At 33.3% G+C, this 14,912-nt stretch overlaps 2 protein-coding genes across 2 annotated transcripts; one reads left to right on the top strand and one right to left on the bottom strand.

Annotated features, from left to right (window-relative positions):
• The first annotated feature begins 481 nt into the window (after positions 1-481).
• Positions 482-2,703, top strand: LOC140824284 (zinc finger BED domain-containing protein RICESLEEPER 2-like). Its single transcript, XM_073185885.1, has 6 exons — positions 482-837; positions 982-1,114; positions 1,231-1,709; positions 1,854-2,151; positions 2,226-2,504; positions 2,605-2,703. Exons 1-6 carry the CDS (start codon positions 482-484, stop codon positions 2,701-2,703), a joined length of 1,644 nt encoding a protein of 547 aa, XP_073041986.1.
• Positions 2,704-10,228: 7,525 nt separating this feature from the next.
• On the bottom strand, positions 10,229-12,720 carry LOC140823118 (U-box domain-containing protein 9-like). The gene is made up of 2 exons (XM_073184282.1): positions 12,134-12,720; positions 10,229-11,531 (listed from the first exon to the last, which is right to left on the bottom strand). Exons 1-2 carry the CDS (start codon positions 12,437-12,439, stop codon positions 10,452-10,454), a joined length of 1,386 nt encoding a protein of 461 aa, XP_073040383.1. The 5' UTR covers positions 12,440-12,720; the 3' UTR covers positions 10,229-10,451.
• Between the last annotated feature and the right edge of the window lie 2,192 nt (positions 12,721-14,912).

The following is a 14,912-nucleotide window of genomic DNA, read 5'->3' as shown; positions in this document are numbered from 1 at the left end:
ACCATATATCCTGTTGGCAGTTGGCTAGTACTAATGAGCGTGTGCAAATCTTAATTGTGAAGGATTAGGACATCATGTTTTCTTAGGTGGCTTCCTCCTATGATTTATACCCCCACGTATTTACATCAGTGATATATACAGGTTGGAGTAGTAATCTTCCATTGGTTAATAAACCAGCCTGCTAATTTAGTGATGTAAATGTTTCACCAGCTTAATATATCTCTAGCTAGCACCCAATTGGATAATTAGTTGAGACGAAAGCTTAGGCGTTCCACTGTAGTCCACAATTTTCTCAGAATATGCTAACCAACTACGATGCTTTAATTTAGCTGCAATTGTGCATTGGCTTCCTCCTATGATTTATACCCCACATATTTACATCAGTGCGTTGTTTATTTTTCTCATGTTGTGACTTGTTTTGAAGGAATTTTTAATTTTTTGCTTGTAGCTAATAATATTGTTATGCCTTTTAATTGATAAAATGAGTTCAAAACCAATTGGTCTTGTTCACGAGGAGGATAGTGTGGAGGGTGTACATGTGTTGGATTTAGATGTTGATGAAGAAACAGGTAATAACTTGCAAGGTCGGGCCTCCGGAAGTGTTAAACGAAAGAGACCTTTAAAATCACAATGGTGGCAATATTTTGAGATGATTCTAGAAGTAGCAGGAGAAGAAAAGCGTTGCAAATGTAAAGCATGTGGGACTACGTATAAAGCCGACAGTAGCATGTGGACAGGTAATCTCCAACGTCATATTCTCAAACAGTGTCCTAGACAGAGAACTCGTGATATTGCTCAGACTTTGTTAGAACAAGGCGATAAAAGTCTTGCCATAAGGTCACAAAAGTTCAGCCAAGAAAGATTTAGAGAGTTGCTAATATTATCAATTGTGTGACATGATTTACCGTTTCAGTTTGTGGAATATGAGGCAATTAGATCAATTTTTACATATTTGGAACCTCAAGTCAATCATTTCACTAGAAACAGTGCGAGGACTGATATTCTCAAGATGCATAAAAATGAATACAATAGACTAGCTCAAGAAATGCGTTCATGCCCTGGAAAAATTTGTTTCACTTCCGATTTGTGGACTTCTATTGCCACTGATGGCTATGTATGTTTGACATCGCATTTCATTGATTCTAATTGGGTATTGCAAAAAAAGATTATCAACTTCTCTTACATACCTCCACCTCACTCTGGTATTGCATTGTGTGATAAAATCAATAGCTTATTCAATGCTTGGGGAATTCAGAGAAAGGTTTCACAATTACGTTGGACAATGCCGCTGCAAATGATGTGTTTGTTGGCCTTTTAAGGGATCATCTTAGTTTAAATTGTTCATTAGTGAATGGTGGCGAGTTTTTGCATGTGCGTTGTTGTGCACACATTCTTAATTTAATTGTCCAAGAAGGTTTGAAAATAATTGATCATTCCGTTGATAAGATTCGTGAATGTGTAAAGTATGTAAAAGGCAGTCAAGTGAGAAAGAAAAAGTTTGTAGAATCTGTTACCCAAACTTCGCTGGATCATAAGAAATCACTTAGGCAAGATGTTCCTACTAGATGGAATTCTACGTATTTGATGCTTTCTAGTGCCATATATTATCGACGTGCTTTTAATCATTTGAAATTGACTGATACTAATTTCACACACTGTCCATTGGTTGACGAGTGGGTTCAAGATGAAAAATATGCAAATTTCTTGAGGTTTTCTATGAGACAACAACTTTGTTTTCTGGGGTGAAATATCCTACGGCCAACCTTTATTTTCCTTGTGTCTTTAGGGTTCAATTGACATTAAGTCAAGCCTTGCAAAGCTCTGATGATTTCATGAGATCAATGGCCAATCAGATGTTTCAGAAATTTGACAAGTACTAGAAAGATTTATAACATTTTGTTGTCCATTGCTATGATAGTTGATCCGAGGTTCAAGATGCAGTTTATTGAGTTTTGTTACAACAAGTTATACGGACATGGTAGCAACGAATTGAGTCTGGTGAAGTCTAAATTAGTTTCTTTGTTTGAGGAATATATGGGTCTTGCTTCTAAATCTAGTAGTAGCAACACATCTACGAGTTCTCACAGTGGCATTGACGATAATGCTTCTCTTCCTCTAAATTCAGACAGTGGATGCATGGATGTTTTCAAGGTATTTATGATAATTTTTTCTTTTTCTCACTATTTTTTACTTTTCGTTACCAATACATTTAATTTATGATGTAGGAATTTGACACATTTCAAATAACAGAATTAAATGACAGAGTTCAAAAGAGTCAATTGGATCTTTATTTGGATGAACCAAAAATTGACAGATCTTCAAATTGTGATGTTCTTGCATTTTGGAAAGCTTACCCATTTAGGTATCCTGAACTTGCACAAATGGCCAGAGATATTTTGAGTGTTCCAATTTCTACAGTTGCTTCTGAATCAGCTTTTAGTAGGGATGGTAGGATACTTGACCAATATCGTAGTGCAATAAAGCCTGATGTTGTTGAGGCGTTGGTTTGTTGTAGAGATTGGTTAGTTGGACAGAAAGGTTAGTGATTCTTCTTGTTATTTTCATTTTAAATTTATCTGTTTTACTAATATCTTATTTTTGTAGAAAGTACTGAGGGTGAGGTTGGATGATTTGATTGAAAATGTTATGAATTTATTTATAAATGAGGATGCTGGATCAAACAATGCTGCAACGGATGATTGAAGCATGTCTTCTGGGTATTTGTATGTATTCATTAGATCATAAAGCTGCTAATGGTAAGTTAACGGGTTTTGTTTTTGTGCAAGCTGTTGTTAAAACCTATGAAGCAATTCTTCTGGGTATTTGTGTTAGAGAGTCTGTTTTGGACTACTTTGGGAGTTAATTTAAAGTGCACATATATTCGATTGTTTTGAAATGTGTTTTCCAAAAATTGATTTGTGTTCTACGAAAAAAATGAGTGCATGCCCCATTGTCATGTTTTATACTTTGTTGCTAGCTCTTCAATTTGTTAAAATTCTAAAGGTATTCCCAGTAGAAAGAATAACTCGTACTGTTTGAATTGACATGACATCAAACTGTTAGGATAAAAAACACCTGGCTGGGTAATTCTCAATTTTTTTTTTTAAATTTGAACATATATCTACTAGTTCAGTTGACAAGCTTCAACTTCTTTTGAGATAATGTTAACTTGAACTTATAATCATGCTTAATATGTCTATCAATTGAATCTCAGGAAGTGCCGGTTATGTTTTGGAAGATGACCCGGTTGGAAGGTTAAAAGTTTTGATTTATGAGCTCCCAGCAAATACAACAAAAAGATTCTACAGAAGGATCCAAGATGTCTCAATCATATGTTTGCTGCAAAGATTTACATGCACCGTTTTCTTTTATCAAGCGTTGTTCGAACTCTTAAATGTTATTATTATCATTATGTGTTTTGAATATTTATCTAATTATTGTATTTAAAAATTAATACTACACATAGATAACTAAAATTCTATTAGACACAATCACAATATTACACATTCTTAATGAGAAACTTGTGAGGATATTATTAGAAATGTTAGTATATGACATATTATTATTTTTATTTTTTCAAATTTTTTTAATTATTGTTTTAAAAAAATAAATAATATTCGGGTTAGGCGGGTTGAGTTGGGTTATACGGGTTTGTGTTCGGGTTGGGGGTTTTCGAGTTGCTTCGGGTTCGGGTCAGGTTCGGGTTGGAAAAAAAATAAAAAAATTCGCGGGTTGACCCGAAACCCACCCAACCCAACCACCCAATTGACACCCCTAACTTAAATCTGATAAAACACAAATTTACAATTTTACATCATATACTGATATTTTTATTATTTAATAGTATCTGTCGAACAATATATCTTACAATGTTATTTACATAAAATAAATTATTTCAAATAAATCAATAAAAAATAATAAGATATAATTGAAGTTACAAATTCACACATATAATAATATATATATATAATAATATATATATATATAATTATATATATATATATATATATATATATATATATATATATATATATATATATATGAAAATTTTACAAATATCTATAAATTTTTTGTAAAAAGTTTACAAGAGTCGATGAATTTCTATTTGCAAAACTGTAATATTTTATGAAACTCGATAAAAATATGTCAAATGTTACAAAATCTATCATTTAAAAAATTCATTAAAATCTATAATCTTAATATTAAATATAGATATAGTATTAAATATAGGTATAGTATCGAACATAAAAAGGTCGATATATTAGGCATATTTTAATTCATCTAAATAGATATTTAAAATCCATAATAACAAGTCAATTGGATTGTTTAGACAAATCAACCTGTCAATTGATTTCAAATCCAAATAAATATATTTTGAGTTATTACGATTGATTGCAAATCTATCTAAACATTTATTCATTTCAAATCATCTCCTCAAATTCAAGTACCTATTCAAATCCAGATCTTTCTATCTAAGGACACCTAAAAGATTTCAACCAAAGATAACGAATTTAAGATATTTTGGTTGCAGCAAAAAAATTTAGCCATTGATTGATTTTGGATGAGAATAGAACATGCATACACTTGAAAAACAAATGTAGAAGTGATGAAAAAATTAAAATTGATTGCTTAAGAATAATTACAAGACTAATTGGTGGTCACACACACACACACACATATATATATGTGTGTATATATATATATATATATATATATATATATATATATATATATATATATATACTATTATATTGAGTATGAGGCCCTAATAATAACCGTTCTATGAGGACACCAACTTTCTTTCTTGTTTTACCCTTTTTTAATTTTTTATATTTACTATTTACTATTTTATTATAGTTAAGCCCCTAATAATAACCGCTCTATGAGGACACCAACTTTCTTTTCTATTTTATTCTTTCTCATTTTTTATATTATATTTTTTCTTAACAAATAATATTATATTCATCGTCATAAGGAAATTGCTCACGTGAAAAATAATATTATTTCTTCTCCAAACTAGCCACCGTGAAAAATAAACTATCTTCTTTATGTTGTGACGTCATTATGTTGTAATATCATGAATATTTAATATATTAGCCACATGTATTCAGGACACACACAACGCGTGTGCCACGGTTACTAGTATATATGGAGAAGGAACATGCATATGGTTTGGTTGCCAACGATAGCATGCCATTGCTAATAGAAACACAAAGGCCATGTCATTTAAGTTGCATGTCCTGAATTTGATGTAAACTATGTCTAGCGATTGCACATGAATATGGGCAGCAAAGTTAGGAGCAAAGGCGGTGTGTCTCCAATTATGCACATGGTATACACTTTTTTTCCCTTTTCAATTCCTTTGTGGGTCTATGTGAAAAAAAATTAAAAGTTTGTTCTACATAATTATTTTTAAAAAAAACTATTAAAAGAACATGAAAGATTTTGTAGGATCGAACGTTTGCCGCTTGACCAAAAGTTATAGTTGGTGGTAATGATGCAATTCAAATCTTTTAAATTGTACAATAACTCAAGCGTCACGTTTCGATTGCTCTACGAGCAGATAAAATTATTGCAACCAACAATCTCCCTCTCAACATGTGCACTTATCGCAATCAATGATAATCAAACACGTAATCTTGACTCTAATATCAATTGTAGGATCGAGTGCTTGTCATTTTATCAAAAACTATAGTTGGTGGCAATGATGTAAAATATTTTAAACTGTACAATAGCTTAAACGACATGTTTCAATCTACCTGAAGAGATAATTATTGCATCCAATATTTAATTTTAATTGATAGAGCCGAGCTTTCTTAAGAATTGTCCTAAAAAAACTCTACCATATGGTTTTCTGCTTTGCTACGTATCAATTTTCATATCAGTGTCGACATGATTGACTTTTATTGGAAGATAATATGTTCCACCCAATGCGTATCTCTTTGTTAGTAAAGTAAATATTGAAAACAAAATGCAACTAACTTTCTTTCTATGCCAAAAGATAGATAATAAATCAATATTATGAGTCTAATGTAGTACGAAATTGTTGGAATGTTTTAAGGTTTAATTAATAGTAATTTTTTAAAAAAAAAAAAAATGTGAAAGAAAACACAAAAATTGTTTCATGCACCATGGGATGCACTGAGGCGTCCCTTCAATGTTTTAAGGCTTAATGAATAGAATTTCAACAAAATGATATGAAAAAAAACTCAAAAGATTGTTCCATGCGTCAGGGGATGCACTGAGGTGCCAGGAAAGGCCGCCTCAGGGCCACATGTATGGCATGGAACAATCCAAGCCTCAGGGGAAGCGCCGCCTCCCAGTGGCACCTAAGATCCTCCCTGTGTGCCATAGAATTTCCAGGGCCCTGAATTATGTGCCTGAGCACCCCTCTGTACCTTGGAATTTTTTATGAACGAGGAAGAGGCACTTAGGCGCCCATAAAGTGGCGCCTAGGCACCTGGAAGCACTAATTGAGAAAAAGTTGTGAGAGGATCTTCCCGCCATTACAGAAAATGAATTTGGTCCTAAAAAGATGGACGCACTCGATCCATGGAACAAGAGTGATTTTCTATACAGGAACTATATTTTAAATGGACTGAACAATGCATTTTACAGTGTTTATTGTCAAGTAAATGCTGTTAAAGAACTCTGGGAGATGCTTGAAAATAAGTATAGGGCAGATGATGCTTGTTTAAAGAAGTTCATAGTGGGTGGTTTCTGGACTTCGAGATGATAGACTCAAAATCTGTTGTGAGTCAAGTGCAAGAACTAAAAGTAGTATTTCACGAGATTTGTGTGGAAGGAATTATTCTAAACGAGTATTTTCAGGTTGATGCTCTGATTGAGAAACTCACTCATTTGTGCAAGGAGTTCAAAAACTATTTGAAACACAAAAAAAAAAAACAGAGATGGGACTCGAAGACTTGATAGTGAGATTGAAGATCGAGGAAGACAAACACAATATGGAAAACAAAAGTGGTAAGATGGTTGCAAAAGTAATATTGTGGAATCCGGCAACCAAGGAAAGAAGATGAAGTTTTTGATGGGAAACAACCACCACCACCAAAGAATCAGAAGAAGCTTAAGGCAAACTTCTATCACTTGAGAAAGCAAAACCACATGGAATTTTGATATGAAATATATGAGCATTGCTCATTTTACAATAGAGATTCAAATCTCTAGAACTTCATAAGTAATAATCATATCTCATTCTCACTATATTGAGACTGTCTTGAGCAAGTTTAATACTTATGACTCTCATGCAAAGAAGCCTGTAGATGTGAACGTCAATTTGGATAAAAATCATCGAAAGTCAGTATCCAAACGTGAATATTACAAAATTATTGGAAGCTTTATGTATATCACTAATTGTACTCAACCGGACATCTCTTCTGCGATAAATAAGTTGAGTCTCATTGGAAGGCTTTGAAAAAGGTGCTTAGATATTTAAGGTCCACCTTAGAGTATGAACTGCATTATACAAAATATCTTGTGATGCTAGAAGAATAGTGATGCTAATTGGATTTCTAACACCAAAGATTCCAAAATCCACTAGTGGGTATGTTTTTAGCATTGGTGGTGACGTGGTCCGTTGGAGGTCATATAAAAAAACTTGCATTGCTCGATCCAGATAGAATTTGAATTTATAACACTAGATAAGCAGAAGAAGCATAATGGTTTCACAACTTTCTAAAGGATATTCCTTGTGGACAAGTCCAATGTCTGCAATAATAATACATTGCGACAGTCAGTCAGCAATTACAAGGATACAAAACACCATGTACAATGGTAAATCTCAACATATTCATCGAAAACATAATATAGTTCGACTGTTGATCTCAAAAACATGTATTGATTATGTCAAATCAAAGGATAACTTGGTAGATCCACTTATGAAAGAATGGAATAGATATCAAGTGTACCGCTTGTCTAGATGAATGAGTTTAAAACCTAAAATAAAGTTTTCATAGAGGAAGCCCAACCTTGTTGATTGGAGACCCAAGATTTTGGTTCATTGAGACAGATAAATTATGAAAACTTGAGCTAACACTCGGTAATTTTCCCTTCTCATTTTAGGACGATAAATATTGTTGTCTACCAATGTAGTGAGATTAAATGTTGGACATTTAATGGTTCCTTATCCTGTAAAAGGATTATGGTAGGATACTCGTAACAGGAGACCACCTATATAAGTATGGGGACGAGCCGCTTCAGCGAAATACTTATGAATCCAAGAAGTGTTCCATGGCCGAAACAGACAATAACATTAAAGAATCAAATAGAAATGGTAGAGAAGTTATCGTGTAGGTATTATTGTCTAGTTTTACACAATGTTTGTGGCCTAGTAAATCCGACAGTACTCTACTAAGGAAGGTCAAAAACCACATATCCTAATACAATAAATTTTCTTTATGTACTAGATTTCGACATAACGTGCATTCATGCATTAATTTCATTAATGTGAGATATTGTTGGACTTTTTTAAGACATAATGAGTAGAAATTAAGAGAAAAAAAAAAGATGAAGGAAAACTAAAAATATTGCTCCATACACCAGGTGAGGCGCCGAGGCGCCCCACACGTGTAGCCCGGAACAATCCGGGCCGCAGACGTAAAATAATTTAATATGTTATTATTTATATCAAACGTTATATCGGGGTATTGCTACAAATGTGTACTAACGATCCACATTTATTATTATATGTGATGTTCATGATTTTTTTATATGGATCTGACTTGTATTTGTAGGGTAAATATGTGTACCAATACATAAAAATGCCGTCTAATAATACAAAACATCTTCCGGGTAAATATCTAACTTTGTACCAATACGTAAAAATGTCTGAACGGACGAAACAACAATCCATTTGTTTCCTATGGATATAATCTATTCCACGTTTCAATTCCTTAGCTATCTATTCACATTTTTTATTTTCAAATCCATCACAGTTATGATTACAAATTTTCCATGCCTCATTATCATGTCCAGGACGATTTTTAGAAAACATTTCACGCGGTTCCGAAGGACAATTATTTTCCACAAAATCTCGAGCTTACTTTTTTCCATTTTTAGCTATATTTGAGTGAGACGGTCTCACGAATCTTTATCTGTGAGACGGATCAATTCTATCGATATTCACAATAAAAATTAATATTTTTAGCATAAAAAATAATATTTTTTCATGAATGACCAAAATAAGAGATATGTCTAAAAAAATGCAATCCGTAAGACCGTCTCATACAAGTTTTTGTCTTTTGATTTTTTTCAAACCGATCGGAGTTTTTCTTAGAAAAATTATGTGGCTTATTTAATCACTTTCATATTCGGAAGGATTTTTAGAAAAAAATTCATGGGTGGATCGCTCGAGGGATCGATTCAATCTGAAGGGCATGAATGTAATTTCCAGTATTCAAGGGTAGAATTGTACAGATAAATAATATCGTGATTGTAAAAATATTCAACAATCTCAAAGGTATGACTGTAATTTCTAACATTCAAGGAAGGGTCAGATTGTATGAATAAATAATATTGTTATTATAAAAATATTTGAATAGGATGTAAAAACTATTGATTAAATAATTATAAATTTGGTTTTATTAATTAAAATAAAAATTATAATTTTACCCATTTCAAGACTTAATATATAATGAAAGATAAAATTAAATATTTTTATGATAGCCAAATATCTAAACACAATTACAGTTCAAATAGTGAAATAAATTCGTAGATGAAATTAAACAGAATTGAATAGTTTCACAGAAAAAGTGGGTATCAATTTGGATGGACCACAGAACAAGAAAACACACCACCATTGAATATGCCCAACACTAATGGCCGGAATCACTCCATCAATTATTTTCATCTTTCCCTTAGGATTTTGGTCTCATCCACAGGACTGTCAACTATCAATGGAGGATACTAAGGTTATGTTAAGTTGGCTAAGTGGAATTCGCCCCGTAAATTGCATCTCTCGACGCTTGAATGAGACTTCTGCGAGTGTCGCGTAAGCCTCGTGAAGTGTTGCGAGTCTTAAACGAATGTATAAAGATGGGAAAAACAAGAATGAAAATTCCCAGAAAGACATTCAAGGATCCTCCAAGCGAGGTCGAGGGAAATTCGAGCAACAAGTGGACGAGCTATTGGCAGATTTACAAGACGCATTTATCTAGACTCATCCCAAAAGACAAGCAACAAAAACATTGTCAATGAACTAACAAACGATATCCAAAACAATCGTGCACCAGTATTGAACATTATTTAAGAGAATTTCCATGGTAAAATCTTTGCATGACTACTATTCACAGTAACTATATGCTGTCAAATTGAGATCAAGTACTTGCTCAGACATGGAATATACACAAGCTTGAGAAAATGACGCAAAATACCTTTTTTTTCCTCAAGAAAAGGTTTGGGGCAAAATGTACAGAATATGAGACCAAAGTACTCTGTCACGCAGTGTGGGTGAGATTAACGGCCCGATCCAGTCTCTCAAGAATGCCGGACGCTTTCCGCTTGGCTCTGGATGTGCCATTTTTTGCGAGCTGAGATAGTGTACCATACGTTTTTTCTTCTTCCCTCATCTCGCTCCACTTAGATCTATCTGAAAAGCAGATAGTATACAAGATGGCAACACAATTCTCTTTGTTTCGATCGCAAGATGTCTCCCTCATTAAACTAAGCAAGCAGGAAACCCCACCAAGCTCTCCCATTTCCTCCACAGCTTTTTGGTTGGTCGAAAGCATAGCAAGAATGGAAAGTAACTCATCAACATGAATTCTACTGGTGATCTTTTTAAGAATCACTTTCACGGCACCATCTCCAACTGCTCTAGCCTTATTATCGTGAATGATGCATATATTGAAAATTGCAGATGCAACGTCTTTCATGGCTAGAGGATGCCCTTCATCCAATAGGTCGACTAAGGGTTTTAAAGCTCCTGATTTACCAATAAATGATTTGTTCGAGTCTACAGCAGATAAAGTGAAAAGGGCTGCCGCTGCATTGCTTCTCGTTTCTATTGTTCCCGATCGTAATGCATCCATAAGAAGAGGAATGACCTTTGGTGTCTCAGCAACAAGCTTCTTGTTATTGTCGTGAATAGAGAGATTTAAAAGCGTAGTTATTACATCTTCTTGGAGGTCGGGATGAACCTCACTGAAACACTTGCTCTGAGAGAGTGGAGAGAGCAACTGTGGTATGGCATTGACGGATTCACCGAAAAGCGCTCGAAATGAAGGGATCCTTTTTGTCAATTGGCGCAATTCTTTTGCTGCTTCCTTTTGATTCTGTAAAGTAGAAGACATTTTACCAAGCAAAGAAAGAAAATGGTCCCTATCCGCCCCCATCAAGCCTTCTTCACTTTGAAGAGATTCAGATAATGTGATCCCATGATTCTTGCACCATTGTTGTATCATTTCCCGTATCAACTGATTAGGTGTGAGGATAGTGTGTGTGAGTACTTGTTGTGTTCTAGGGCACGTCCTGTTCCCGGAATTTAACCATTTCTGAATGAAAGGCCTATCATAAGTCTGCATAATAAATGTTGGAAATTTCAATATGATTGACGATAAAATAAAGGTTCAATTTTCAGCATTCATCGAATTCCCAATAACACCTTATCCAAGATTCACACAAGAATTTAGTCCTTAGAGTAGATCATTCAAAATACAAGTAATTTTCAAAGCCATAACCAATTCTTGATTGATAAGTTGGCCGTTAAAAAAGCAAAGAAAACTGATTTCAAAGCAAAAAGTCAGATAGCAAACAACAATTGTGCAATACTCGAGCATAAAATATTTTCTTTCAACCCCGAACTGAAAAAGTATTACTCATCATGCTATTATTATTTCAATCAACAGTTTTAAAATGGTCAATATGGATAAAAACGATTAGAAGTAATGTTTTCCATCTAAAAACTTGAAACAATAAAACTTCACATCTTTAAAGAAAAAACACCAAATCAACGAAAATCATTAGTTCCAACAGGAACCAAAAATCCAAATCCCTCCAAATATTTTTCACACAGTCAACCAAGAAGTCCTCGAGAGGGGTAAAAATCTAAAGTCAAAGAAAACAAAATTGCACAAACAAAGATTATTAACATAAGAAACACAGAAACCAGGATCATTACCTGCCCATTGGCAACAATCACAGGATCCCTCATGATCTCCTTCGAGAGCGGGCATCTAAACTCCTCCGGCGCCGTCCCATAAACCGTCTCTTGATCATTATAGCCACTGCGAAGTTTCAAGGACATGGATTTCTTCAACTTCAATTCCTTCAAATCACGCAGCATTTGCAGAGCTCTATCCGTCGTCTCCAAATCGACATCATCCGCGTCAACAATAGCCTTCACCATTTTCTGAAGCTCTCTTTTCAATTCCATCGCCTTCGCCGCCATATTCGAATCCCCTTCGGACACCCCATTCTTCGCCATCAATAAGTCCTAACGAAAACCCAGTTCTGCACAACGAAATCTTCGAAATATCTTGCAAACTCTCATTTATTCTGTGAAAAATTCTTGACGTTTCCTTTCGGCCTCCTCAAATTCGCACGCGGCGACGAAATAGATTGTATTCGGTTGAGTGAAGTGAAGAATAAGAATGGATTTTTGTGTAGAGTGTGGAGTGAATCCGTGCCAAAGACGCTGGCAGCTGGCAGCCTACGCGGAAGATGTATGAATGAAATACAAAGGGTTGGGTTAATCAAATTCAGCTCAAAACTCACAATCTCTTATATACATATACATACACATATACACACACACAAAACATATATATATATATATATATATATATATATATATATATATATGTATGTATGTGATATTACGTTCATTTTGACTTGGAGATTATTAATTTGAAAATAAAAATTTTTATTTTTTATTTTTTTGGGTGCTTTTCTAATCAAAACTGAAAACGTAAAATAGAAAAACTTAATTTAATGATTTTGAGTATGTCTCATGCAAGACGGTATCATGAATCTTTATCTAAGAGACGGGTCAACCCTAACGATATTCACAATAAAAAATAATACTCTTAGTATAAAAAGTAATATTTTCTCACAGATGACTCAAATAAGATATCTGTCTCACAAAATACGATTCGTGAGACTGTCTCACACAAATTTTTGTCCAGTTATTTTTTACTTTTTAAAACTGTTATTTTATAAAGTATAAAAAATAATTTCTTGATCTAATAAACAAGGTATAAATTTTTAAAAAAAAATTAATTGATGTTTTTTTCCGATTTTAAGACTTTTTTGAGAAGGATCAAAATAAAATAAAATTAATTGATGTTTTTTTTCCGCTTTTAAGACTTTTTTTGAGAAGGATCAAATTTAATTTTATTTTGATGTTTTTTATGGTTTAAAAATAAAAATATTACTAAATTTGTATATATAAAAATTAGTATAATCATGATTGTAAAAGCTATGATTCGATCATTAATAAAATAAATATATTAAGTCGATATTGTATAATCAGTGCAGTAATTATAGGCGAATTTATTCATGTGTTGGTTTACTTTTACTTTTAGTGAGGAGGAGACAAGATTATGTTCATTTGCGGCGTATAATTAGGAGTTTCTGATTGGTAAAAGTAGATAATTTAATTAATATTAAGTTGTGATTATTAATGTTATTATGTTAAGAGTAGTAGGTCTCTTGTGAGACGATCTCACGAATCTTTATATGTGAGAAGGGTCTACCCTAACGATATTCAGAATAAAAAGTAATACTCTTAGCATAAAAAGTAATATTTTTTTCATTGATGACCTAAATAATATATTCGTCTTACAAAATACGACTCGTGAGACCGTCTCACACAAGTTTTTGTCTTATGTTAGTTGTGATTTTTTTTTTACACACTTGGATGTTGATTATTATTGGCATGTCATTGTGTGTTTCTATATCAAATTTAGTGATCTCGAATATAATTTTGAAACAAGGTAGATATATATTATGTAGAAACGAGCGTTTACCGCTTTACCAAAAGCTATAGCTGGTGGTAATGGTGTAACTCAAATCTTTTAAACCGCACAGCAGCACCACGGTTCGATCGCTCTACTAAGCATGGACAATTATTGCACCCAACATATTATTCTGGCTAAATTCATCTTGAATATTTTATAAACATTAGAACTTATTAATTATATTTGCTTATAGATTTTGCATTTTATTTTAAAAGTTAGATGCTAGATTGCATTTGAATGGAATTATATGATATGGAGGAAGATTTCGATTTTAGGGAAATCGATATTTGATGTATCTTAAATTCATCATAATTAGTATTAAAAATGTGTAATTTGACACAGAAAGACATGATCTCAAATTCACATGAATTTTGTCAATTTTGTCGTGTCTGTTAGAAACTGAGATTTTGGACCAATTGATGTTCGAAGAATTATTTGAATGCTATACATTTAGTAAATATGGAAATTGACTTGCTTGAAATATATATTTCGAGAATATGTTTTTAGATTATTAATTTGCTTAAATTCGATTTTCGATTGAATGAGAAATTAATTATTATAGTTACACAATTAATATCCAATTATCGTTAAAATTGAAATGATGGGAATTTCTCATATTAGAATATAAAAAAAGGAAGATTCAGCCCTCTTGCACGTCACTTTGTATATTGACGGGTTGAAATGATGGGAATTTCTCATATTAGAATATAAAAAAAGGAAGATTCAGCCCTCTTGCACGTCACTTTGTATATTGACGGGTGAGCATTTTACCAGAGGTTTCTATATTTAATTTAAATCAATTTTATCCAAGTTAATGGAAGGCACTGATCAAAGTGTGTGCACTCTTACGCGCACGCGCTCAAGCTAGTGGCCAAGCCTAAGGCAAAGCTGAGCGATGCTTGTGCATACGCAATGGCCAACGCCGATTCGAACACGCTC

Source organism: Primulina eburnea, chromosome 2 (genome assembly GCF_022965805.1).
Source record: "Primulina eburnea isolate SZY01 chromosome 2, ASM2296580v1, whole genome shotgun sequence".
In the NCBI taxonomy this organism is placed as follows: domain Eukaryota; kingdom Viridiplantae; phylum Streptophyta; class Magnoliopsida; order Lamiales; family Gesneriaceae; genus Primulina; species Primulina eburnea.
Note: the sequence above shows the minus strand (reverse complement) of the source record. Positions and strands in the feature narration are given on the sequence as shown.